At 29.0% G+C, this 25,812-nt stretch overlaps 1 protein-coding gene and 1 pseudogene across 1 annotated transcript; both read left to right on the top strand.

Moving 5' to 3' along the window:
- Window positions 1–1,559: 1,559 nt before the first annotated feature.
- LOC149510696 (putative 2-oxoglutarate-dependent dioxygenase AOP1.2) lies at window positions 1,560–24,937 on the top strand. The gene is made up of 4 exons (XM_089757064.1): window positions 1,560–1,565; window positions 1,798–2,138; window positions 2,468–2,789; window positions 24,664–24,937. Exons 1-4 carry the CDS (start codon window positions 1,560–1,562, stop codon window positions 24,910–24,912), a joined length of 918 nt encoding a protein of 305 aa, XP_089613190.1. The 3' UTR covers window positions 24,913–24,937.
- Window positions 12,402–17,534, top strand: LOC149510697 (uncharacterized; annotated as a pseudogene).
- Window positions 24,938–25,812: the final 875 nt, after the last annotated feature.

Below are 25,812 nucleotides of genomic sequence, written 5' to 3'. Positions count from 1 at the left end.
TATTTTTTATTATATATATTTTAATATTTCTTTATATCTATTATATACATATTCTTTATTTTTAATATTTTAGTTTTTATTTTTTTATATTTAATGACCAACAATAAGCCATTGATGGGTTTTAAGAATAACTCTTTTATCAAACTTTTTATATGGTTATTTCGAGCATTATTTGAGCTAATGTAACGGACCTCATTATGGGATCAACATTGGGCTTCATCCTTGATCATCTAAAAATGAATCGTTAATGAATCTAAAAAATTGATGATAAAAACCTAATTATAAAAGCAAACCTGATTTAAAAAATATATATCTTGGACAAAATTAAGTATTTACAACTACCTTAATGTGAATGAGAGGTATATAAATTCCAATTTTTTTCTTTGTTTCACATCTTGTTGCTCCCAGGGGGCATGATCCTCAGAGCTAACTCAATATGAGAAAAATTTTGTTTACTTATTTCTTTTTTCAGGAATTTATTCAATTTTTCTTCCTTCATTAAGGCCCATTCGCATTAATAAACTATAAAATTGTCAACATCTAACAACTAAACAATTTGGCAAGAAATAATAACAAAAATAAAAAGAAAATGACTTTTATATGGTCTCTGATTCAATATACATGTTTATTATTATTGTTATTATTGTTATTGTTGTTATTATTATTAATGTAATACATTTATTTATTAATATGAATAAAATTATTTGATTGTGAGTTGTGACCTTATATGATCGGTTTTTAATTGTGAAGAATAAATTTAAAGAAATGGAATTTTTTCTTTATTTTTTTTAAATGAAAATATTACGAAATTTTGTTTGTCAAAGTCCTAGTCATTGGACCTTCCTATATGGTCTTCGAAGATCAAGCCATTTTTCTTTTCATTTTTAGCCAAAGAAAAAAAAATCAATCCACATGAATGCTTTATGAGGGAAAGGAAAAAAAAATTAATATGGGTTTATATCCTTCTACATTATTGTTGCTTGTGTTATTAAATATATTATTAAATATTTTTATTGTATATAGGGAAAAAAATTACCATTATTTTAAAATTTGATTTTCCTGCATTATTGATATGATTGTAAGAAAATTGGATAAGTTATTATTTGATTATCTTTTTACATTTAATCAAATGTATTTTTTTTTTTTGGCTTTTTTCTCTCCAGAACCATTTCCTTTTAACTCAGAAATTTTGTTTTGTTGTAACTAAGGTAGTCAGATATTAAATTTTGAATATTAAAATTCCAAAAGACAACATGACTGTTAATTAACTATAAGCTTACCGATAAGTGACATTATTGCTTGGAGCATATTTCGCATTGCAAGCTTTTATTCATTTTGATTTGAAATTCGTTTGACAATATCAATGAACCGTGCTTAAATGTAATTGTCATATATTTAATAAAATTCCGATTAAAAGATCTCATTTAATAGCAAAAACATCATCAAACATTATACAAAATTCCAATTAAAAATAACAATTATGGCGGACTTGTTTTCAATCATAGAAGCAAGTAGCCACCTGCAGTTGCTTTCAATGTAATTTTTTAATAGAAATCGCAATGTCAGTTTGATTCTTAATAGATCTCATAGATTTGTTTATAAAATAAAAAAAGCGTCATCCAAGTGTAAATTCAAGTCTTTATAAACATAATACAACAAATTCTCATAAATTTAAGATATGAATTGAAATTGTCACATTAATGAAACACCCCAAAGATCGAACTGTTCCGTTATTGTTTACATTAGGAAGAAAACAGAGATGAGCTCGGAAACTGCAGTTAGGCTTTCCGGTGATAGATTTCTCAAAAAAAAAAAAAAAAAGACCTGAAGCCAGGCATCCCTGAGTGGAATTTGGTGAAAGCCCAAGTCCGGAGAGCACTCCAGGAGCACAGGTGTTTCGAGGCTTTGTTCGACAAAGTCCTGGACGTTCGGAAGGCAGTATTTGGAGACCTGGAAGAGCTATTTGACCTGCCTTTACAAACTAAAAAGCGCATTGTTTTCAAGAATCTGTTTATTGGCTATTATGGGTCTACGATACCACTGTATGAAAGCATGATCATTGATGATGCAAACATTGCTGAAAACTTTGAACAACGCCTGACTAGCATCTTGTGGCCTGAAGGAAACACACGATTCAGGTCCAGAAGAATAACTCTTTCATTTTACTTCCTGATTAAAATTCTTTTAACAAAATGTTATTTTTGGAAGACAACTTCCCAATTTTCTTGTTTTAGATTACTAGAAATTGAATTTTAATCACTGAAATTTTTTATTTTTATATTTAAAATTGTCAAAAATTAAATTTTAATCACTAAAATTAAAAATAAAATACTATATCAACTGACTATTGGGAAAACTTGCTAATTTTCACCCTTTCTTTTGACAGCAAAAGTATGCACTCATTCCATTTAAAATACTTAGTTTTTATGAATATAGTATATATAATTAACAGCTCTGCCTTTGGCAGCAAAAGTCTGCTATCTTTCTCAGAGCTAGCGTCAGGATTAGAGAAGACAATTAGAATCATGATTTTGGAGAGTTTTGGTGTGGAGAAATACATGGATGAGCACATGGATTCCGCCAATTATATTCTTTGGGTCATGAAATATGAAGGCCCCCAAACCAGCGAGGCAACTCTTGGGTCACGTGCTCACTCTGACCAGAACATGGTTACCCTATTGTATCAAAATGAGGTTAATGGATTGGAGATTCACACCCAAGATGGCGACTGGATTAGTGTAAAACCTTCATCGGACACTTCCATAGTCATGATTGGAGAGTCTTTCAGCGTTAGTCACTTTAATATGAACATATCGTTTTTAGAAAGCACAAATGGAGGAGAAAATTACTGTTTTTAATATAATGCGCTTATAGTTTAACTTTTGAACACACTTCAATCTCTAGTTAAACTATTGTGTTATATTAAGCCTTCTATTGGGATTGAAAGTTGTTTTAAACTAAAACTCCATTTGTTCCGCAATAAATAATTTTTGGAAAATAATTTTTGAAAAATATTAACATTTTTTGAATTGAAAATTTTTTTTGTTGTTTGGATTAGTTAATAAAAAATATTTTTTTTTGCTTAATTGTTTTCTAGAAAATCTATTTTTTTCAAATAATATTAATATAACTATTAAAATATTAAAATTTGTTTATTATTAAAATATATTGAAATTATTTATTATAAAAATTATTTGTATTAAAAAATAATTATATTTTAATAATAATATTTAATATTAAAATATTATGTTAATATAAAAATACTTAAAATAAAACTATTTATTATTTTGTATATTATTTATTAATATATTATAATATTATTTATTAATAATATTTATTAATATATTATATTAATAGTATATTATTTATTAATAATATATTATTTATTAATATAGTATAATATTATTTATTAATATAATATTATTTATTAATATTATATTATTTGTTAATATTGTAAAAAATTGATTCATAACTAGATTTGATTAAGTGTCATTCATTTAGTATTTTGGTTGTTTCCTAAATAAAAGGGATTTGATTCATTGATCAAATTCGTACTTGGTAGTTTTCATTTATTGTTAGGGCATTTTTAGGTGATTTGTTATTATTTTTTGGATATTATGGGATTTGTCAGATTTGATGCTTTAGATATATATATTCTTGTACTCTAGAAAGTTTCTTAAGAATTCATAAATAAAATTCTCCTGAATTTTTTCATGGTATCAAAGCATTCAGCATGAACTATCAAAACCTATATATATTTTTTTCTTTTTATCTTTCTAATTATGCCATGGCCAGTAGCACAAGTGTGTTCGAGCCCTCTATTTTGCCTATCATTGATCATAAACTCAATGACCAAAACTTCATCCAGTAGTCTCAATCAATGATGTTGTTTGTCTATTGAAAAGGTAAGAAAGATTATTTAATGGAAATGGCTATTTCACCCAGCAAGAATCACTCGAAGTATCGAACCTGAAAGTTGGAAAATAGCATGGTAGCTGGTTGATCAATTCTATGACCAACGAGATTGGTGAAAATTTCATGTACTACAAAACTACCAAGAAAATTTAGGATGCTATGAAAGAAACCTACTCCAACGTAGACAATACGTCTACAATATTCGAGATAAAAGCACTCTACATGACTTATAGCAAAGAGACTCCTCTATCATGAAATATTTTAATTCTATAACTCATTATTAGTAGTAATTAGATATCTTTGAAGAAATAGCATGGAAGTGCCCTGATGATAGCCAACAATATAAGAAAATAGTAGAGAAGGATTGAGTTTTTAAGTTTCTACTTGGTCTAAACAAGAGCTTTGATGATATTCGTGGGAGAATTCTTAGCATCAAGCCATTACCCAGCATCTAAGAAGTTTTCTCTGAGGTCCGTCGAGAAGAAAGTAGAAAGAAAGTGATGTTAAGGACATCATACAATCCACAAGAGACAAAAAATTCAGCCTCTACTATATGAGGACCAAAATCCTACCAAGATGGTAAAAATCGATAAAAGAAAAGTAATAGACCTTGGTGTGACCACTATTAAAAAGCAAAACACACAAGAAAAAATTGTTGGCAAATCTATAGGAAACTTATTGACTACAAACCACATTTTACTCGAAATCGAGAGAGTTATGAAAATTTTGCTACCACTAAGACAACTCCAACACCTTCGAAATCAAGCATGTTCAGTAAAAAGCAGTTGGAACTCTTTCAAAAAATTGTTCAATAATCTCTTAAAAAAACTGGGTTAGTTGTAAGCATAATATTTATTGCCTAAAAAGATAACTCTCTCAATGTTATACTTGTGCAAAGTGAAAAATTAAGATCTTGACTTTGTTTTTCATATCCCTAATTTAAATTGCAACCTTCTCTCTATTGGTAAAATTACAAGATCTTAATTGTGTTATTAAATTTCTTTTTAACATGTGTGAATTTCAAGGCTTGGATTCAACGAAAAAGATTGGCAATGCTATGATATGTGTTAGACCTATGTCTTTAGAGATGAAGAGTCTAAGAGACAATCATTGAAGTGTGCTTGTTCGGTTTCATCTTCTAGTAAGAGTAAAATAAAATACAATTATGTTATGTCACTATCGTTTAGGACATCTAAATTTTTTGTACCTTAAAAAATTATTCTCTGGTTTATTCAATAAAGATTTCAAGTCTTATCAATGTGAAATTTGTCAAATTTTCAAACACACTCGCAATTCTTATCCAAGTCAACCATACTAATCAACTCATCTTTTTTCTATGATCTATAATGATGTTTGGGGATCATCGAGGTTAGCAATATTACAGGCTTTAAATGGTTTGTTACCTTCATTGATGATCACACAAGAGTTACATGGTTGTTCCTCATATGGCTGTTCCTTATGAAAGAAAAGTTAAAGGTTAGTTCAATATTTCAAAATTTTAATAAGATGGTTCAAACTTAATTTTAAATAAAAATTTAGGTACTTGAAATAGATAATGGGCGAGAATACTATCACTCAGTTCTTGGATCTTACTTGTTAGATCAAGAAATTATTCATAAGAGCTCATATACTGAAACTCTTCAACAAAATGAAGCTGTCAAGTAGAAAAATAGACATATGATAAATTATGCTAGCCTTTCATGTCCCGCAACATTTCTAAGGAGAGGCAATCCTAACAACGGCCTTTCTTATCAATAAGATGCTTTCTAGAGTGCTAAAATTTCAAATCCCTTGTCAAACACTTCTCAAAACCTACCCTTATGTCTAACTTATTTCCTTCATACCAGTCAAAATGTTTGGATGTACTACCTTTGTTTATATACACCAACAACAATGTAATAAACTAGACACCAGATCATTCGGGTGTATATTTCTTGACTATTCACCTAACTAAAAGGCTACAGATATTATTCACCAACTACCAAAGAGTTTTACACTTTTATGGATGTCACCTTTTTTTAGAATCAACTATTCTATCCTAAAGCCAATATTCAGGGGGAGAGTTTTAGGGAATATTAACTTTGGGAGAATGAATCATCATCTGATCCTTTCTTTACTTGTCTGTCAATTTAAATTCCAATTTAAAATAATTATTATTCTTCTTCTGACTCAACTAGTCATCTTGAGTCTCTAAAATCTCTTGAAACCATGTAAGAGACAAAAGCTAAGGAAATGATTGTATACTTAAAGAGACTGAAATCTTAAAAGGAGATAGGGACTTGTACATCTCCAACACAGAACCAAGATTCTGAACCAAATTTAGAGACTTTTAAAATTCATACAAGTAACACAATTACTAAACCTATCTCTAATGATTTTCCTAGTGATCTTGATAAGTCCATTGCTGTAAGAAAATGAGTAAGATCATGTACTTAGCACCCTATTAGTAACTTTGTTTCTTATAAAGGGTTGTTTTCTACTTATCGAGTACTGGTTACATCATTAACTAATGTTCATATACCGAATACCATTCATGAAATGCTTGAACAACCAAAGTGAAAGGCTATGGTATTGGAAGAAATGTAAGCACTAGAAATGGCATATAAAAAATTATTGATCTTTTAAAAAAAAAGAGTCCAGTAGGATGTAAGTAGATTTTTACTATCAAACACAATAGAGATGGAAGTGTGAACAAATTCAAAGCTTGTCTTATGGCTAAAAGGTTCTCTTAGTCCTATGGAATTGATTATAAGGATATGTTTGCTATTGTAACAAAACTAAATTCTGTCCGTGTGTTACTATCACTTGCTGTAAACCTAGATTGGCCTCTTCACCAACTCGATATCAAAATGCATTTATGAATGGTGATCTAGTGGAAAAGGTTTACCTGATGATTTTTCCAAAGTTTGACAATCAGGACAACATTGACAAGGTGTGTAAGCTTCAAAAATTCTTATATGGTCTCAAATAATCTCCTTACGCCTGGTTTGATCATTTGACTAAGGTTGTTAAAAAAATGGGTTCTTACAATGCCAATCTGAGCACACTATGTTTGTCAAACATTCACCAAATAGCAAGATTGCTATTTTGATTGTTTATGTTAACGGTATTGTCCTCACAGGAGATTATGAAGAGGAAATAGTTGGATTGAAGACTCTTCTAACTAAAAAGCTTGAAATAAAGGACTTGAGATAGCTTTGATATTTTCTTAGCATGAAAGTAGCTCGATCAAGAAATGGTATTTTTGTTTCACAACAAAAATATGTATTTGATCTTTTCAAAGAGATAGGGATGCTCGAGTGTAAACAATGGATACTCCAATGGACCAAAATGTCAAGATAGGAATCGAAAATGGAAATCCTCTTGTAGACCAAAATAGATACCAGAGACTTGTGGGAAAAATAATTTATTTGGTGCATAATAGACCTGACATTGGCTTCTTTATAAGTATGGTGAGTAGATTTATGAACAATCCTATAAAGACACACATGGAGGCAATATATTGGATCTTTCAATACTTGAAAAAGAAATCCAGGCAAAGGGTTGCACTTAATAAAAATACTAAATAGAGATGTGAAGATTTTCTCATATGTAGAATGGGCTAGTTTTGTGACAAACCAAACGTCAACTACAAGGTATTATACATATGTGTGGGGCAACTTGGTCACCTAAAAGAGCAAGAAACAAGTAGTGGTAACTTGAATTAGTGCTAAAGCTGAATTTAGGGCTATGTCTCATGGAATTTGTGAAGAAATTTGGCTTAAGAGAATGCCATAAGAATTAAAGAAGTTAGTTGAGAATTTAATGAAACTATTTTGTGATAATAAAGTAGCTATTAACATTGCGAATAACCCTATTCATCATGGTTGAATGAAACATGTAGAGATTGATAGCCACTTCATCACAGAGAAGATTGAAAAATGTGCAGTCAAATTGGTCTACACTTCAATAGAACATCAGATAGTTGACATCTTCACCAAAGCTCTTTATCATGGCAATTTCGAGAATTTGAAGTCCAAGTTGGATATAATTGATATCTACCACCCAACTTGAGGGAGAGTATAGAAAACCGATTCCTAACTGGATTTGATTAGGTGTCGTTCATTTGGTATTTTGGTTGTTTCATAAATAAAAGGGATTTGGTTCATTGATTAAATTTCTACCTGATAGTTTTCATTTATTGTTAAAGGATTTTTAGGTAATTTGTTGTTATCTTTAGGATATCATGGGATTTGCCAAATTTGATATTTTAGCCATATATATACTTTTGTACTCTAAAAAGTTTATTAAGAATTCATAAATAAAATTCTCATGAATTTCTTCAAATATAATATTATTTATTTATTAATATAATATTATTTATAAGTAAATTATGCATAAAAGTATTAATAAATAGTTATACTCAAACATTTATTTTTTGAAAAATATATTTTTTTTCAAATTCATAAGATAATTTCCAAAAAAATGATCTCATTTTCCATTGACTAGTAAGTTATTTTTTGTTGACCAGTTAGTTTTCTACCAAACAAACACTTGAAAATGCAAAAATTATTTTTCGAAAGTCATTTTTCATGAAACAAATGGAGTCACTACAAAAATTTTTTCATATACTGATGCTTGATTATACTGACTGTCAAATTGCATTAGTACAAGAGATTTTTACTAGTGGATTTTTAATATCGTCAGAATATACTACCATCACTTTATACAACCATCGGTATAAATAAACTTTTTTTGATAGTATATAACTATTCGTCAGTATAAGTATGCTAGATGCTGACACTTATCTATACTAAAGGTCAAATTATGTAACTAAAAAGTATCTATACTAAAGAATTTTTGTTACTGTCAGTATAGACAGAGTGCCTATATCAACACTTTGTAAATTCGTAAATATAGGTAAACTTTTTTTGACAGCATATAAATATCTATTAGTATAAATATATTATATATTGACGGTTATAATAACCGTTAGTATAAGCTAAAAAAATATTTATTCCTAATTTTAAAAAAATATTAATTCATAATATTTTCCTCTAATAAAAATTTTCAAAAGCTATAATTATTAATAAATAAATTTTGTAACTTAATAATTTTAAATGATAATAAGTTTTAAAGAAAATTTGTAAGTATTATATTAATTAATAAATTTATAATTAAAAATTAGACTAAAAATTTTTTTAATTTAAATATTATATTAATTTGGTTTCAATTAATATTTCAGTTTTAATATGGTTTCATAAAATTTTAAAATCATTCTAGATCGAAAGTCAAATTATAAATAATCTACATATATAGTGGTATTTATATTCACATAAATATTTTTCTATATTATTTGTAAAAGTTTTTTTATAAAATAGTATTTATTATTTACTGTATTAGCAGTTTGGGACTCCAAAAATTAAGAAAGGGGAATGAATTTTAAAAATAATCACAAGGCGTTTGACAAAAAAAAAAGCCTTTAATTTTTTGTAAGGAAATATTCAAGGTGTTTTTTAGGCAAAAATGCTTTGAATATTCCAAAAAAAAAAACGTAAGAATTATTGAATGCATTTTTAATAGAAAACACCTTGAATAATCCCCTCTAAATGAATAATTCATGGATTATTGAAGGCATTTTTGGCAAAAAAATGCCTTGAATAGTCTATGAATTATTGAATGTGTTTTTAGCCAAAAACACCTTCAATTATCCTATTTAATATTTTGTAAGGGATTATTCAAGGTATTTTTGGTCATAAACGCCTTGGCTAACCTCATTCAATTGTTTCTATGGGATTATTCGAGGCATTTTCTCACAAAAAAAACACCATCAATAATGCAAAAAAAATGGAAGGGGATTATTGAAGGCATTTTTGGCTAGAAATGCCTTCAATTTAAGCCATTTGACTTGACTAAAAAATAGGGAAATAGCCATTACCATTTTGAAAAGCAAGTTTGGAAATGAATGCAAGTTAGATGTAGGTTTATGCCCAGAAAACATTCGCTTTATATATATGATACTACGAATTACATTTTGTAATTTACATTATGAACATTGTAGTATTTCAATAAATTGATCACACATCTGAATTTATAATTGATAATGTTGCCATATAAATATACCTTTTTCAAATAATCATACTCAATATATATGTATTCATATAAGCTGCCAATTGATATAAAATAAATATATACCAATAATATTAAACCAACACACCAATCTAGAAACTTAAATTATCCATTCAACATGGCATGTTAAAAACATCCCATATAAAATGAAATGCAAATATTTACACCCAACCAACAATCTCCAACCTTAAAGTGCAATGAATGATAATACATATTTAGCCCACTCTTTACGAACTTCTTCAAGTTCTTTTATTGTGAAGCTTCCTTTACTCTTCCACTATATAAAAAAAATCAGAAGTAAATGTAAATAAACGAGAACATAATTTAGCTTTTTTTTTTAAAGATATTACGATTGTATGAAATTAATACTAACCTTAAATGGTGTAGTCATAAAATCATATAAAACCATCTCCCTCATAAAACGAAGGACATAATATTCACATTCAGTATATCCTGGTTAATGAGGTACCTAAAAAATAAATTTAATGGGTTTAAGAAACATTTATCTAAACAAACTCAGCATAAAAGAATAAATCTCACATTGACCGGTAGTGACACCCGATTTATCTTCGCTTTTTTATCAACTGCAGATATTCTCTTAAATTGAACAAAAAAAAGTACTTAATACAAAAATAAAAGTAATTAGGAAGAAACACAAGATAATATAATAACATGCAATACCTTTTTATAAAATTCTGAATATCAAGGTTAGACTTCGTCATTGGTTAAGCAAAATTAAATAAGTATGACGTTAAGAAATTGATATCAATCACAATAAGCTATCAATGATGACTGCAAAATAATAAGAATGATATACTTATATTAGGCATCATCTTAGATTCGGGTAAGGTTGAAATAATTATTTGCATGAATATAACTTACCCAGCATTATATGGGATCAAAAAATAATCAACCTATTTTTGCAAGCATTGACCCATATAACGACCACGAAAAATGACAGTGCCATTCTGATCACTAATGAAATTCGGGTCAATGAATCTGAATCTATAGATCATTTGCTTCGCCTTGATCTCTTTATATAGGAAGCTACACGATAACAATCAATAATACTAGTTAGTAACACACCATAATATAGATTAATACATATTGACTTTGTATATTTAAATTTATAAGCTAACCTCATACAGACAACAATATCAGTAGTTGATATTTCATCTAGGGTACAAAATGCCTTAATCTTAAGCTCCTCAATGTAAGAAACTGATGTATGATCAAATAAACCATCCTCGGACTCAACAGTAATGCAGTTTCCTTCAAATAAATGATCAAGTGCATAATTAGATAACACATCAATGGTAGCTTGAACAAATGTCATCTTCTGAGTCCCAACATCTTGCTACAATATATAATGAAATATAAATGTTAAAACCAAATCAATAAATATAATAAACAAATAAAAATTAAATGAATAAACAAAAGCATACTTAATGGCTAGTACCAGAGGTCGGGTTTCTTGCCTGACTTGCAGTGGAAGCTTATCCTAGATAGATGATGCTATCTGACTAGCCTAGGCTACATTGCTACCAACATTGCCTCCAAAGTTACAAGTTGTTACTGTTGATCATTCAGGCATTACTCTTGGTTATCAAGTCTTTGCTGTTATTGTGTAATGATTGCTTCATATGGTTCATTCATCATTTGAGGGGTTTTGAGTTGATTACCAAAAAACTTTGATGATAACAAAAATCTACCAACCTCACGAACTCAACCATGTATTTCTTTCACTCCTAATGATAAAGACAAGGGATCTTTGTTATAGTGGGTTGCCAGTTCACGAGATTTAATTTTAGTAGCAAAATCATCCTAAAAGACAATAATACGATGGGCCATAATAACAAATCTATACAAGTATAAAGTCATGCATACAAGCACAAAGTCAATCATACGTGATATAATGAATAGTTATACATACAATCTTTTTAGCTATTTTTTTGGTTGCTTCATCTACAAATGATCCATCTTTTCGCATATGTCTTTCTTTCCACACATCCCATTTAGAAACTTTACTACCAAAGCTAAATGATTCCTAATAAATTAATGCTATATAAGAATTAGAATTTATTAAACAAATGTTTAGAAATATTCATTTATGAGTATAAAACAAATGTGCTCATACTTGACATTTGCATAACCGTTTTTGATGTCCAATGGTGATATACTTGTTTGGCACAAATGTTCTTTTATTGTTCTTTGATTTTCTAGAAAAAAAAATTACATAAATCACATATTAAGATATCAAATATATTCCATAAAATCTTATAAATAATTTTTTGTAATGGGTATGTGTACCGAGAATTCTTCTGATAGTCGATCTTGAACAAAATTCATCCAATCTTAATAACTTATAACATCTACATATGACGAAGGTGGAACAGCCAAGACATCACAATGATCAGCGAATGGTAAAATATATTAAGTGTTCAATTTATTTTTAAAGTCTCTGAATGCTTTCCCAATCGATTGCAACATAAGCTTTTTACACTCAATTGGGATGTCGAATCGTTCATAATAAATTTAACACAATTTGTATGACAACATTGAATTTTAATTAAATGATCATTTAACAAATTTTATGAATAATTGAATAAACATACCATAACCGATTCCATATATGATCCTTTAGATCATTAGGGATACATCTCCAATTATGGTATGCAATATAAATGCTACTACGGATGATCGCTCCAATATGACTAGCCAACTTGGCAGCTTCATCAAACATAAACTGCCTATTTTGATTGACGTCAATATGAATTTTTGTGTCAGTCACTTGAATTTGTTTAGTTTGTTCCCTTGCATTTCTTTTTTCAACTATAGGTGTGTCATCTTCATGTTTAGTAGCATGAGAAGTATGTTGTTCGAATTTCATAATACTTACAATTTTAATCATAATTATATGAAATAAACCAAACTGTCTCTCTAAATTTCACATAATACGTAATAATCATACTATAGTTATTACACCAATATATGTAAAACATCCTCAAACCAATAATATTTTACGAATACAAGTCATACTCTGATTCTTACCTTAAATAAGAGTTCCACGCAAAATAAATGATGAGTAAAAAACATATACGCAATTTCCATAATACCATTCAACAAACCACAATATTTAAACCAAACTACAAAGAAATACTATACATGCAATGAAGGAAAATTAAAGGACTAAGGTGACGATGCAATCAATAAAAAATATATATAGTAAGGAATGAAAAAATACCTATATTGAAGAATATAAATAATACAAAAAATAAATAAACTAAAGATATATCGATAAAAAAAAGGTACGACAGTGTTCAGTTGTTGAAGATTGACGGTGACAAGAGAGATAAAGAAACCAAAAAGTAAACTAAATGGGTTTTGGGGTTTTAGTTTGGCTGCAATACAGCTTTTAATCATTTTCTATAATAGCAGTTTGGGATTCCAAAGTTTAAGATAGGGGAATGAATTTTAAAAATGATTAGTAAAGGTGCTTTACCAAAAAAATGCCTTCAATTTTTTGTAAAGGAATATTTAAGGCTTTTTCTGGGCAAAAATGCCTTGAATAATCCCAATAAAAAATCACAGATTATTTAAGGTATTTTTGGTAAAAAATGCCTCGAATAAGCCCCTCTAAAATTTGAAAAGGATTATTGAAGGCGCTTTTGGTCAAAAATGGTTTCAATAATTCAAGAATTATGAAAGGTGTTTATGGTCAGAAATACCTTCAATAACCCATTCAATATTTTGTTAACGATTATTCAAGGTGTTTTTTTGGCCAAAACGTCTTCAATAATCTCCTTATAAATGCCTAAAGGAAATTATTCAAGGTGTTTTATTTTAAAAATGCCTTGATGATCACAAAAAAAAATGAGAAAGGATTATTAAAGGTATTTTTGGTAGAAAACGCCTCAAATAATCAATTCCAAGAAATTAAGGGATTATTAAAGGTGTTTTTGGGAAAAAACGCTTTCAATAATCCAGGATTTATTCAAGGCATTTTTTGCCAGAAATGCCTTCAATAACCTAATTCAATATTTTGTTAGGGATTATTCAAGGCATTTTCTGGGCAAAAACACCTTCAATAATCTCCTCATAAATGCTTGAAGGGGATTATTCAAGGTGTTTTATCAAAAAACTACATTGAATGATCTAAAAAAAATGAGAGGGGATTATTGAAGGTATTTTTATAAAAAATGCTTCGAATAATCCCTTCCAAAAAATTGGATGGGATTATTAAAGGCATTTTTGGCCAAATACACCTTCAATAATCCAAGATTTATTCAAGACGTTTTTGACCAGAAATGCCTTCAATAACCTCGTTCAATATTTTGATAGAGATTATTCAAGGCATTTTCTAGGAAAAAACACCTTTAATAATCTCCTTATAAACGCCTGAAGGGGATTATTCAAAGCCTTTTTTACCATAAATGCCTTGATTAACCACAAGGGATTATTCAAGGCGTTTTATCACAAAAACACCTTAATTATCCCATAAAAAGGAAGGGATTTTCGAAGGCATTTTTGGTAGAAATTACTTTAAATAATCTCCTTTAAAAAATTGGAGGAGATTATTAAAGGCATTTTTGGCAAAAAATGCCTTCAATAACCCCATTTAATATTTTCTTAAAGATTATTCAAGGCGTTTTCTAGCAAAAATGCCTTCAATAATCTCTTTATAAATGCTTGAAATAGATTATTCAAGGCATTTTTATGCCTTGAATGATCCCAAAAAAAAAAATGGAAAGGGATTATTAAAGGTATTTTTTTAAAAAAAAACACCTCGAATAATCCCCTTCAAAAAATTAAAAGAGATTACTAAAGCCGTTTTTGGTTAAAAATGCCTTCAACAATCCAATATTTATTTAAGGTATTTTTTGCTAAAAATACCTTTAATAACCCCATTTAATATTTTGTTAGGGATTATTCAAGGCATTTTCAATGCCTTCAACAATCTCCTCATAAATGCCTGAAGGGGATTATTTAAGGTGTTTTATCGCAAAAAATATCTTAAATGATCCCAAAAAAATGGGAGAGGATTATTAAAGGCTTTTTTGATAGAAAACATCTCGAATAATCTCCTCTAAAAATTAGAAGGGATTATTAAAGGTGTTTTTGACCAAAAATGCTTTCAATAATCCAAGATTTATTCAAGGCATTTTTGGCAAAAAACGCCTTCAATAATCCTTTCAATATTTTGTTAGAGATTATTCAAGGCATTTTCTGGAGAAAAATGCCTTAAATAATCTCCTCATAAATGCCTGAAGGAGATTATTCAAGGTGTTTTATCACAAAAACTCCTAGAATGATCCCAAAAAAATAGGAAGAGATTATTGGAGGTATTTTTGATAGAAATCACCTTGAATAATCCCTTCCAAAAAATTGGAAGGGATTATTCAAGGCATTTTTGGCTAAAAACACCTTGATTAATCCACTCAAAAAAAATATTAGTGGATTATTCTAACAAAAAACACTTTCAATAACCCTATTCAATTTTTTTGTAAGGGATTATTCAAGGTGCTTTTCGAGCTAAAATGCCTTGTTTAATCTTCTCATAAAAAAAAATAGAGGGGATTATTGCCAAAAATGTCTTCAATAATCCCTTATAAAAAAGTTTTAAAGATTATTCAAGGCATTGCAAAAAACGCCTTGAATAATCCTCTCATAAAAATTGAAGGGGATTGATTATTCAAGGCATTTTTTTGCCACAAATGCCATGAATAATCAGATGCCAAGATTTTGTAGAGATTATTTAAGTTTTTTTGACAAAAAATATCTTCAATAATCTATCGTCCTTACCTTATGTTCCCACGTCTTGGGAATGAAAACCTTTTAAAAAAATCTAAAATTATTAAAACAAAACTAGTGAAAATTTTGTTTTCATTGTCCTTACCTTGCCTTTCAGTCTTTACCTCACCTAAAGCTTATCTCGTCTCACTCTTCCTCGCCTTTGATCTTTTTAACTTTTAAGCTAAAATCTTTGTTTAAATTTCAAGCTTTAAAATTTTGTTCTTTTGCAATTATGAGTTATTTCAAATATTTTTGTTTTTTTTTTTTAGCTACTTTCCTTCTATCTTCTACCTCTCTCTTGCTTATTCAACCGAAACTACTCTTGGTTATGCTTCTCCTAAAAATACATAAGTTTAATTATAGAAGTATGTCTGAAATATTATTCTTAATGAAAATGTGACATTATGCTTACCTAGTCAAATTTTATTTAGTGTTTAAATTAAATGCTATTGTTTTAATTTAAGTTTTTAAATTAAATATAATTTTATTACTAGGGCAAATCATTTTATATTCTATGGATAAGGCATAGATAAATCTCACGTCAAGAGCCAGTGAAGAATATATAAAAGGAGTCACTAGTTTTTTAGACTTTGCCTTTGCAATATCATCTGAAGATGGAAAATTTTGGCATCTTTGTATTAAATGTGTCAACACATTTTAAATTTGTAGGAGATATGCATTTGAACACATAATATGTAATGGTTTTCTTAAAAGATATGTTCGATGGGTATTTCATGGAGAGGTCTTGGATGCATGTTTACCTATTGGAACAACTAATGATAAAAAAAGAGAGCTAGGTCCTAACATTCATATTTTATTACATGATAAGATGGTTGAAAGAGTTATGAATGTTAGTGTAGGTAACATATAAGCTTGAGATAATAGTGGAGAGCAACACCATGGTCATAGAATTAATAGTAACAAGTTTTATGGTTTACTTAAAGATGTAGAAGAGAAACTATATCCAAATTGTAAAAACTTCACAAAGTTTTTCTTTGTAATCTATCACAAAGTTTTTCTTTGTAATTTATTTATTTCACATTAAGTGTTTTAATGGTTGGACAAATAAATCTTTCAATACATTGTTAGAGGTTTTGAAGCTTGCTCTGCCAGAAGGTAATACATTACCAAGGTCTTATCAAGAATTGAAAAAGATGATTTTTGCCTTAGGTTTGAGATATGAAAAAATCCATGCTTGTCCTAATGATTGTATGGTGTTTTAGAAGGATAAGGTAAATAAAGAAATATGTTCAAAATGTGGCATTTCTAGGTAGAAAGAGAGCTTGAATGATGTAGAAAATGATCCCCAAGATATAATGTTAGAAAAAAATTTTGTTAAGATTTTACATTGGTTTCTTTTAATTCCAAGACTACAAAGGTTATTCATGTCTTAAAAAATTGCTCTCTTAATGACTTGACATAAATATGAGCGTACTAAGGAAGGACATGTAAGACATCTTGTAGATTCTCTAGCTTGGAAAAAATTAGATTCTTAATATCCTTTGTTTTCCTTTGACCCTCATAATATTAGCTTGGGATTGGCTTCTGATGGCTTTAACCTTTTTAAAACTATAAGTGTGACACATAGCACTTGACTTGTTAAATTGATACCTTATAACTTACCTTTATGGATGTGTATGAAATAGCCAAACGTTATTCTTTCCCTACTTATTCCTAGTCCAAAAGGTCTTGGAAACAATATAGATATATACCTATAACCTTTGGTAGAAGAGTTGTAGAAACTTTGGAAAATTGGCATTTAGACTTTTGATACCTAAAAAAATTAAACTTTCAACTACGTGCAGTGTTAATTTGGACCATTAACAACTTCCCTGCATATGCCAATTTGTTTGGATGAAGTACTAAGAGAGAGTATGCTTGTCCTTGCTATGGATTTGATACTGCATCTAAGTGGTTACAACATGGTAGAAAGTATTATTACATGTGCCATCGTAGGTGGTTGCAACTAATCATAGGTTTTGGAACGATAAAAACTTATTTGATGGGACTCGAGAATTTAGAAGTGTTCTTTCACCACTATCTGACAGTGAAGTGTTGAGATAGTTGGAATAATGAAATGGTAATGAAGATGGGCCATGGAAGAAAAAGAGTATTTTATTTATATTACCTTATTAGAGATATCTTTTATTGCATCACAATCTTGATGTGATGCATATAAAAAAGAATGTTTGTGATAACATTCTTGATACATTGATTACGCAAGAAGAAAAGTCAAAGGATAACTACAAAGCACTACTTGACCTTATATAAATGGGTATAAGGAGTGTTCTTTATCCAAAGACTCATCCTAGCACTAACACTCAATATTTGCCTCAAGCTTTATATCAAATGAGCTTAATTGAAAAAAATTCTTTTTCAAAGATTCTTAAGGAAATGAAAACTCCAGATGAATACTCTTCAAATATCTCATGTTGTGTGCAACTTAAACAATGAAAACTAATAGGGCTCAAAAGTTATGATGGTCATGTCTTAATGCAAAAGTTTTTTTCTATAGCAATATGATGGTCTTTACTTGATAAGGGGTGCTTGGTTCTTATTGATTTGTGTAACTTTTTTAAATAACTTTGTTCTAAGGTTCTTGAAGAACATAAGCTTGAATTACTTAAGTCTCAGGCTGCATCAATTTTATGTCAAATGGAAAAGATTTTTCCTTCATTTTTCTTTTCACAATAATGATACATTTAGTTATCCATTTGGCAAATGAAGCAAAAATTATAGGTCCAATCATTTATTGATTGATGTATCCTATTGAGAGGTATATCTTAAAGTATTATAGATTTTTTTACTTAAATTTCAACCAAGATGTTTGCTAATGATCTTTTTTATTGAACTTCCATTTATATAGGTTTCTTCTTACTCTTAAATCACATGTGAGCAATAAAGCTTGTCCTAAAGGTTTAATTGTAGAAGCGTACTTAGCAAATGAATGCATAACTTTTTGTTTAAGATACTTAGATGGGATGAAAACTATTTTTAATCGACCTATCCAAAATAAAGACAAGAATCCTTTTAAAAAGGAAGAAATAGCCATTCTTTCTACTATAGGAAGACCGTTGGAAACATTAAAACATAAGGTTTTAATGTTAACAAGCGTAAAAAGGTCTAATGAATTATACTTGATGCTATAACTTTAATTTAAACATACCGATATGTGCTATTTAATTCTACTAAGGTTGCTCATTTTATAAAGAAAGATCACTAATCTACATGCATATTATACTTGATAATTTTCTTTTGTAGTATATTTGTATAGTCTTTTATGAATTTTTTTCATGTAAAAAGTATGAGCAATTTATTAAGAGGCATAATCGGTCTTCTTGGCTTACGCCATATGAGATACAAAAGTTGCAAAGTGAAACATTTCATTATTGGTTTCATGATCATGTAAGTCACACATCATGGTTTGGAATATGTAAATAAAATTTTTATAGTTAGATTATTATTTTAACCAAATATGAAATTGGATAGGTTGCCAATTTGGATTGACAAAGAGATTCAAACATCATAGATCAACTTAGATGGCTTGCTTGTAGTCTAACTGATATGTTAAGAAATACACTGGTTATATCAATAATGGTTTTAGATTTTATACCAAGGCACATGAGAGATACTTGAAAACTTAAAATAGTAGGGTTGTTGTAATAACCAAGATGATGAGTTATACAAGTACAAGTGATCCACAACCTATTGAGGGAGAAGTTAACTATTATGAGATTTTAAAAGACGTCATTCCGTTGAATTATACTAGTAGAATGAAAGTTGTGTTATTTAAATATGATTAGATTGATATAAATAGAGGTTGCAAGAAAGATAAATTTGGTTTCACTCCCATGAATTTTTCACATCTAGCTCATAGTGAAACTAATTTAGTTCATGATCCTTTTATCTTAGCATCACAAGTTAAAAAAGTTTTTTATGTGAAGGATGAAAAACATAATGGTTGGGTTTTTATCAAGCATGCAAAACTTAAAGATGTATTGGATATGGGTGATGAATCATCCTTATATAGAGAGCAAGAAAATGGAGAAATCCATATTGAATTTGATGACATACATGGTACTTTAAATTGGGTTAGAAGTGAAGTTGATGATAATGGAATGGAGGTCACATCGGAGATGAAAAATGAGCATGTGGAAAAAGATCCCATAGATAAACATAATGGGGATGACTTTTTTAATTTTATGTAATAGTTTAAATTGTTGTTAAGGTTTTACAATGTAAGACATAGTTCACTAATTTTTGTTTTTGTGTTACTAGCTTGAATTACTTAAATTTGTGTGATCATGTAATATATTAAATTCACTATATGCTTTATAGTTTGCCACTATCAAGTTCTCTGTCATATTGTACTTAGTATATTTTGTGTATTATTAGACTTGAGATGGTAAAGCATAGATGATTGAATATGCTAGGGCAAATCGTACCTCTAGTTCTCAACTACAAACACAATCTGAAGAGCAACATGTGCTTGTAGATCCAAAACTTCACAACATGAGCCTTTGCAAGAATCTCAAAAACCAATTTCTCAATCTACAAATAATGAAAATCAAGATGAACAAGTTGAACATAATTTAGGTATAAAAACACTATATTCTATTAGTACAATTATTTATGTGTTATAATATTATATAATTATAATTTTTAATAAATTTAATTGCTTTGTTTACATGTAATTTTTCTATGTAGAAAATGTTCAACATAAAAAAGCTCGAGGTCTTATACGTATGGCTGATATTTAGGATTTGGAAGAAGGGGAGCGTGTTGTTATTAAGGTCAATGATGATGCTACACCAATCGGTGATGAATCTTGCTCTTTAACTTGATTCATTGGTAGCATGGTGAGAATGCCTAGCTTTGCACCAATTAATTATACAAATTGGCATGAAATGTCGAATGATAAGAATGAAGAAATATAGAAAACATTAGAGGTATCAATATGATAATGTTTTAGTTGCTAGCTAATGTCATGACAATAATCTTTTAGTTTCTAGTTAATAGTAGCAATTCATATAATATATATCAACATTTTCTTTCCAATTACTTTTTTCAAATTGTAGTCAAAGTTTGCATTTTACAAATCTGATTCTAATGAGCTCATTGATAAAGAAATATTTCAAAAAATTAAGTCTTGGGCACTAAAAAACATAGGTATTAAGTGGAGGTAATGAAAGAATGAATTGAAGTTTAAATTTTATGATCAATACAAGACACTGGAGGAAATGGCTGCAAAGGTTGATAATTCTCGAGTAGACAAAAGTCAATTCCTGTTTCTTGCTGCACATTAGTTGACTAATAAAGTGAATGTAAATGTTAACAAAATATAATATTTACTTTGTTTGAACACTATGATAATAATTACAAAGTTATTATAATATATATTTTTTTATTCATTTGTTTAAAGGAACAAAGTGAGACAAACAAAATAAATCGTTCAAAATTTGATGAGCCTTATTGCATAAGAACAAAATCATTTTTGAGAATCATTCAAACTTTGGTACATATATCAATTTTCGTTGTTGCACTCAATTAAGTGACTATGAAGTTTACTTTTTATATGTGCAATTTTTTCATTACAATAATTAATATTGTACCTTTATAGAAACAAGAAACTAATGGAATTTCACCATCACGTGTTGAGATGTATATTCTTTCTTATACATGTAAAGATGAAAGTGTTGTGAATAACAAAACAGCTAAAATTATGGTATTTAATTTAGCTATTACTTGCTTTTACTTATGTTTAGTTTCTCTATACTAAAATGTTTGTTTACAATTTTAGGAACTCATGAAACAAGGTTTGAGCGAAACTAGTGCTTAGAATTCTGAAAAGAGTTCATGAAAAGATAATGTTTATTCAAATGTTAAAGGACTAGAGAGAAAATGGCATGTTCATTGCATAGGTATTGTATCTACTTCATCTAAACAATATGGTCCTTCATCTTTTGAATTGGTTCAACATAAGGATTAGGTATAAGAGTTGAAGGCAAAAATTAAAGACTTGAAAGAAACTTTAAGTACTGTCTTATCGATACTTAAAAGATAATTTTCTAATGAGAATATAGATATCTTGAATATTGTTACTCACATGGTGAATAGAGAGGTATATATAACATCTATTTTAGTTTATATATATGCAAATTGTCATCTTGCTCATGAATCTTAAACCTTATTAAAATTTCTTTTGAATTAATTTTAGGTTCCTAATGCTAGTAGTGCTCCAGAAATCACATGTGAAAATAATCGTTCTTTAAATTCAAGTCATCAACCTAATGAAAATGAAAATGAAACTCGTCATCGCACGATATATATGCGGAAATGTTTTTCTTGATATTGTTTCTTAGATAAAATACCAAAGTCAATTTTAAATATAAGTTTTGAATCATGTAATTATGATCTTGAAACATTACCTATCGTCTTTGCTATAATCATTAAATTACACTATAATTTAAAGCTTGTTCTTTTTCCTTGATAAGGCTTTCTTACCTTTTTTTTTTTTTTCATTTGGAAAAGCTTCCTTATGATGTAAGCATGCTTTGTAGTTGTATACTTGAATGTTATAGTGAAAATATTTGTTTAATGATAGTTTTGTTGACTAAAATAATCTTAGGTTGGTTTCATTAAGTTATTATTTGGAATTAAACTAAAAGAATGAGATTACACATGCAAATTACGTTATTTCTTGTTCATTCATGCACTACACTAATGAATATGATGTTTATAAAATTATTTTTGTTGGTATATAAATGGATGATTACCTTCTATATATATGAAGGAATAAGATGTTTATAAAATTATTTCTACTAGTCTATGAATGGATGATTACTTTTTTACCTTCTATGTATATAAGATAATTTACAAGAATTCTAATTGAATTTTTTTATGCTATACAGAAACTTCTTTGTAGAAATTTATGATGGGATCATTTATTTTAGGAAGTTGTTTATTTACTTTGAGCATTATGTTTGTAAGGAGATTTGGCTTTGTTTTGAATGTTATGCATTTTGTTGAAATAAGGCTATTGTGTTTTGTGATGCTTGATTGGTATATTGAATAATGTTGGTGAGCTGGGTTCATTGAGCTTGTTAGTTATATGATGTAGCTACACTTGTTAACTTTTTCAAGACTTATGATATTTTGTATGAATTAAAATATTTTGGTTTTGGAAAGGGCTTGTAATAGGTGCATGTATATTTTTTCTTATTAAGGTGGTTTTGCAATTGTTTGTTCATTTATAGATTTATTAAGGTTATTTTGTTTAGAGTTTTATTGAAGTTTTAAAGTAATCAAAAGGTCTTTAGGTGTTTGATGGTGCAAACTTATGATTATGTTTTTTAGGGTGAGGTGGTGTAACTCTTTATTTATATTTGTTTTATCGATGTTTGTTTTATCAGACTTAGTACAAAGACTTTAGTTTTTCACTTATACTAAGTTTGTGGATTATAAATAATTTACTTGTAGTTTTAATGGTATTAAATATTTTTTACTTTATTGTGTTTTATTTATTTATTTATATGAAAACATATCATATTATAATTATAAATAAATTAATATTAATAATTGAAAATATAATTTTTAAAAAAATTTACCAACGTTTTAATATTTATACTAACGCATTTGATCATTGGAATATTTAAGGGGATACTAATAGTGACTAAAATATAATAAAAAAAATTAAAACATATAAGTCTATACTGACACTCTCTAACCATCGATAAAAGTAAGAAAATTAAAGCATACAATTCTATACGACAGTTTCTAACTGTCGGTATAGATAAAAAAAAAATTAAAAAATATAAGTTTATATTGATGGATGCTAAGTGTCGGTATGGGTAAAAAAAATTACAAGTCTATATTGATAGGTGTTAATTGTCGGTATAGATCAAAAAAATTAAAACGTATAAGTTTATACTGATGGGTGCTAGCCGTCGGTATAAGTGAGAAAATTAAAAACTACAAATCTATACTGATAGGCTTTAAGCATCAGTATAGGTATAAAAAATACAAGTCTATATTGACGACCATTAACCATCAATATAGGCAAGAAAAATTAAAACATATAAGTCTATACTGATAGGTGTTACTCATTGGTAAAAAGTATAATGGTGAAACATACAACATATGATATACTAATAGATACACATTTATTAACGATCTTGAATTGTAGGTATATATCTAGAAGCTATTTTGACACCTTAAAAACCATCAGTAACACCTTAAAAACCATCAGTATAAGTCTATACCAACAAATGATATATTGACGGTTAAAAATTTATCGGAATACACATTTTGACCGTTAATATATGGTTTATGGTACTATATTGACTGATTTTGCGGTTTCACTAATGCTTTTTTTTAGCATCACTATATGTCAGATTTCTTGTAATGAGTCTAATTTTACAAATATGTTGAACTTGTAAAATCCTGATGTAGCCAATGGAAATAATTGAATTGATAAAAATTGAATACTTCAATTATAAAGCTTAGGTTTGATTTTTACTGTCAGCAATTCCCTTCCTTGAACGATTTGTAGATTGTAAGTTTTCCATAAAACTTACGGTCTGTCCTGAATCTAGAACGAAGATGATTCCCTCACCCTAAACTTTCTATTAAAAAAATACCCTGATGGCCTGACCTAAACACAAGTTTAAGGCAGAGATCTTAGCTTCATGCCATATTTTTTATTTCCTCTTATCAGAACTAATTAATTAGGTTGTCGGGGTCAAAACTGAAGTAGTTGAAATTGTAATAGTTGTTAGTGAAACGATTACTAGGTGTAAATCAAAGAAAAAAAAATTTCATATTGGAAGCTCTGTCATAATGTTGCAGGTATGGTTAAATGGTGGATTGTCTTCTCCATGTCATCGCGTCATTATGACGGGAACAAGACAAGGTACTATGCCAACCGGGTTGTTTGCAACCCCGAGAGGAGGCTACCAAGTAAAGGTTCCAAAAGAGCTTGTGGATGAAGAAAATCCCTTGCTCTTCAATCCTTTCGACCACGAGGAATTCTTGGGATTCTACGACGTTACTCGACGAGCTGTTGGATCCAGTCTAAAGGCTTACTGCAGTGCGTAAGATTTGGCTATAAATAATTTGTAACGAATTGTGTGATGAAACTCTGCGTAATATATATATATATATATAGGTAAAAATAATTATCGCTTTGCAGTTTCTGCTCTGTAGGCTGCAAATGAATGCTCAAGTGGCTACACACACTTGGTCTTCAAATTACTGTTGGAAATGCTGAAAGTGGAAGAAAAGAGAACAAAAAAGGGTTAAGTAGTCGCAATTGCCGGGGGTTAAACCTGGGTCACCCGTGTGACAGGCAAGCATGCTTACCTTCATACTACTTCGTTGCTAATAATTGTTATTTATATTACAAATCTATAAAAAAAAGCACTGGGGGTATTTCATTTCCCTCTTTCTAGGTGTATCCGCGGCGGTCAAATTTGCAGACGGGAGATTCAAAAGGAAATCTTGCATTAGGCAGAGCTATAATTGGCTGCTTGGCTATTTGTGTTGGTTACAATACGGAGATGTGAAACGAACCGCGGACACCAATCCTTTTCAAATTTTCCTTAATTTTGTTTAATTTTGTTCATACAACAAGTGAGAATTTGGTCTCTCCTTAATACTCTCTACTCTCTAGTTTAATGTAAGAAATCAGAATAAAGTTTGAGTTTATTAGTTATTTTCATGCCTCTTGAAAATCAATAGTAATATTTTATGTGGCATGTGCGGAGGAAATGATTTTCTCGAGGATATTTCCTCAAATTATGTGGCAGATGCTTATTCCCAATCCTCAAGTCTTCCCTGAAAGTCTAATGCAGGAACATATGTAATGAGTTAACATCGATCCTGTGGAACATGCACAGCGGCGGAGGCCACAAAATCATCCATGTCCCATGATAACAATGTTGTAAGAAGAATATGTGTTGAATTGGTAGGTAAGGAATATCTTCAAACTTAGCACCA

Source organism: Durio zibethinus, chromosome 28, assembly GCF_047325235.1.
Source record: "Durio zibethinus cultivar Kanyao isolate XHJ-2024 chromosome 28, ASM4732523v1, whole genome shotgun sequence".
Classification (NCBI taxonomy): domain Eukaryota; kingdom Viridiplantae; phylum Streptophyta; class Magnoliopsida; order Malvales; family Malvaceae; genus Durio; species Durio zibethinus.
The sequence above is the reverse complement of the archived record's forward strand: the minus strand, read 5'-3'. Positions and strand labels throughout refer to the sequence as shown.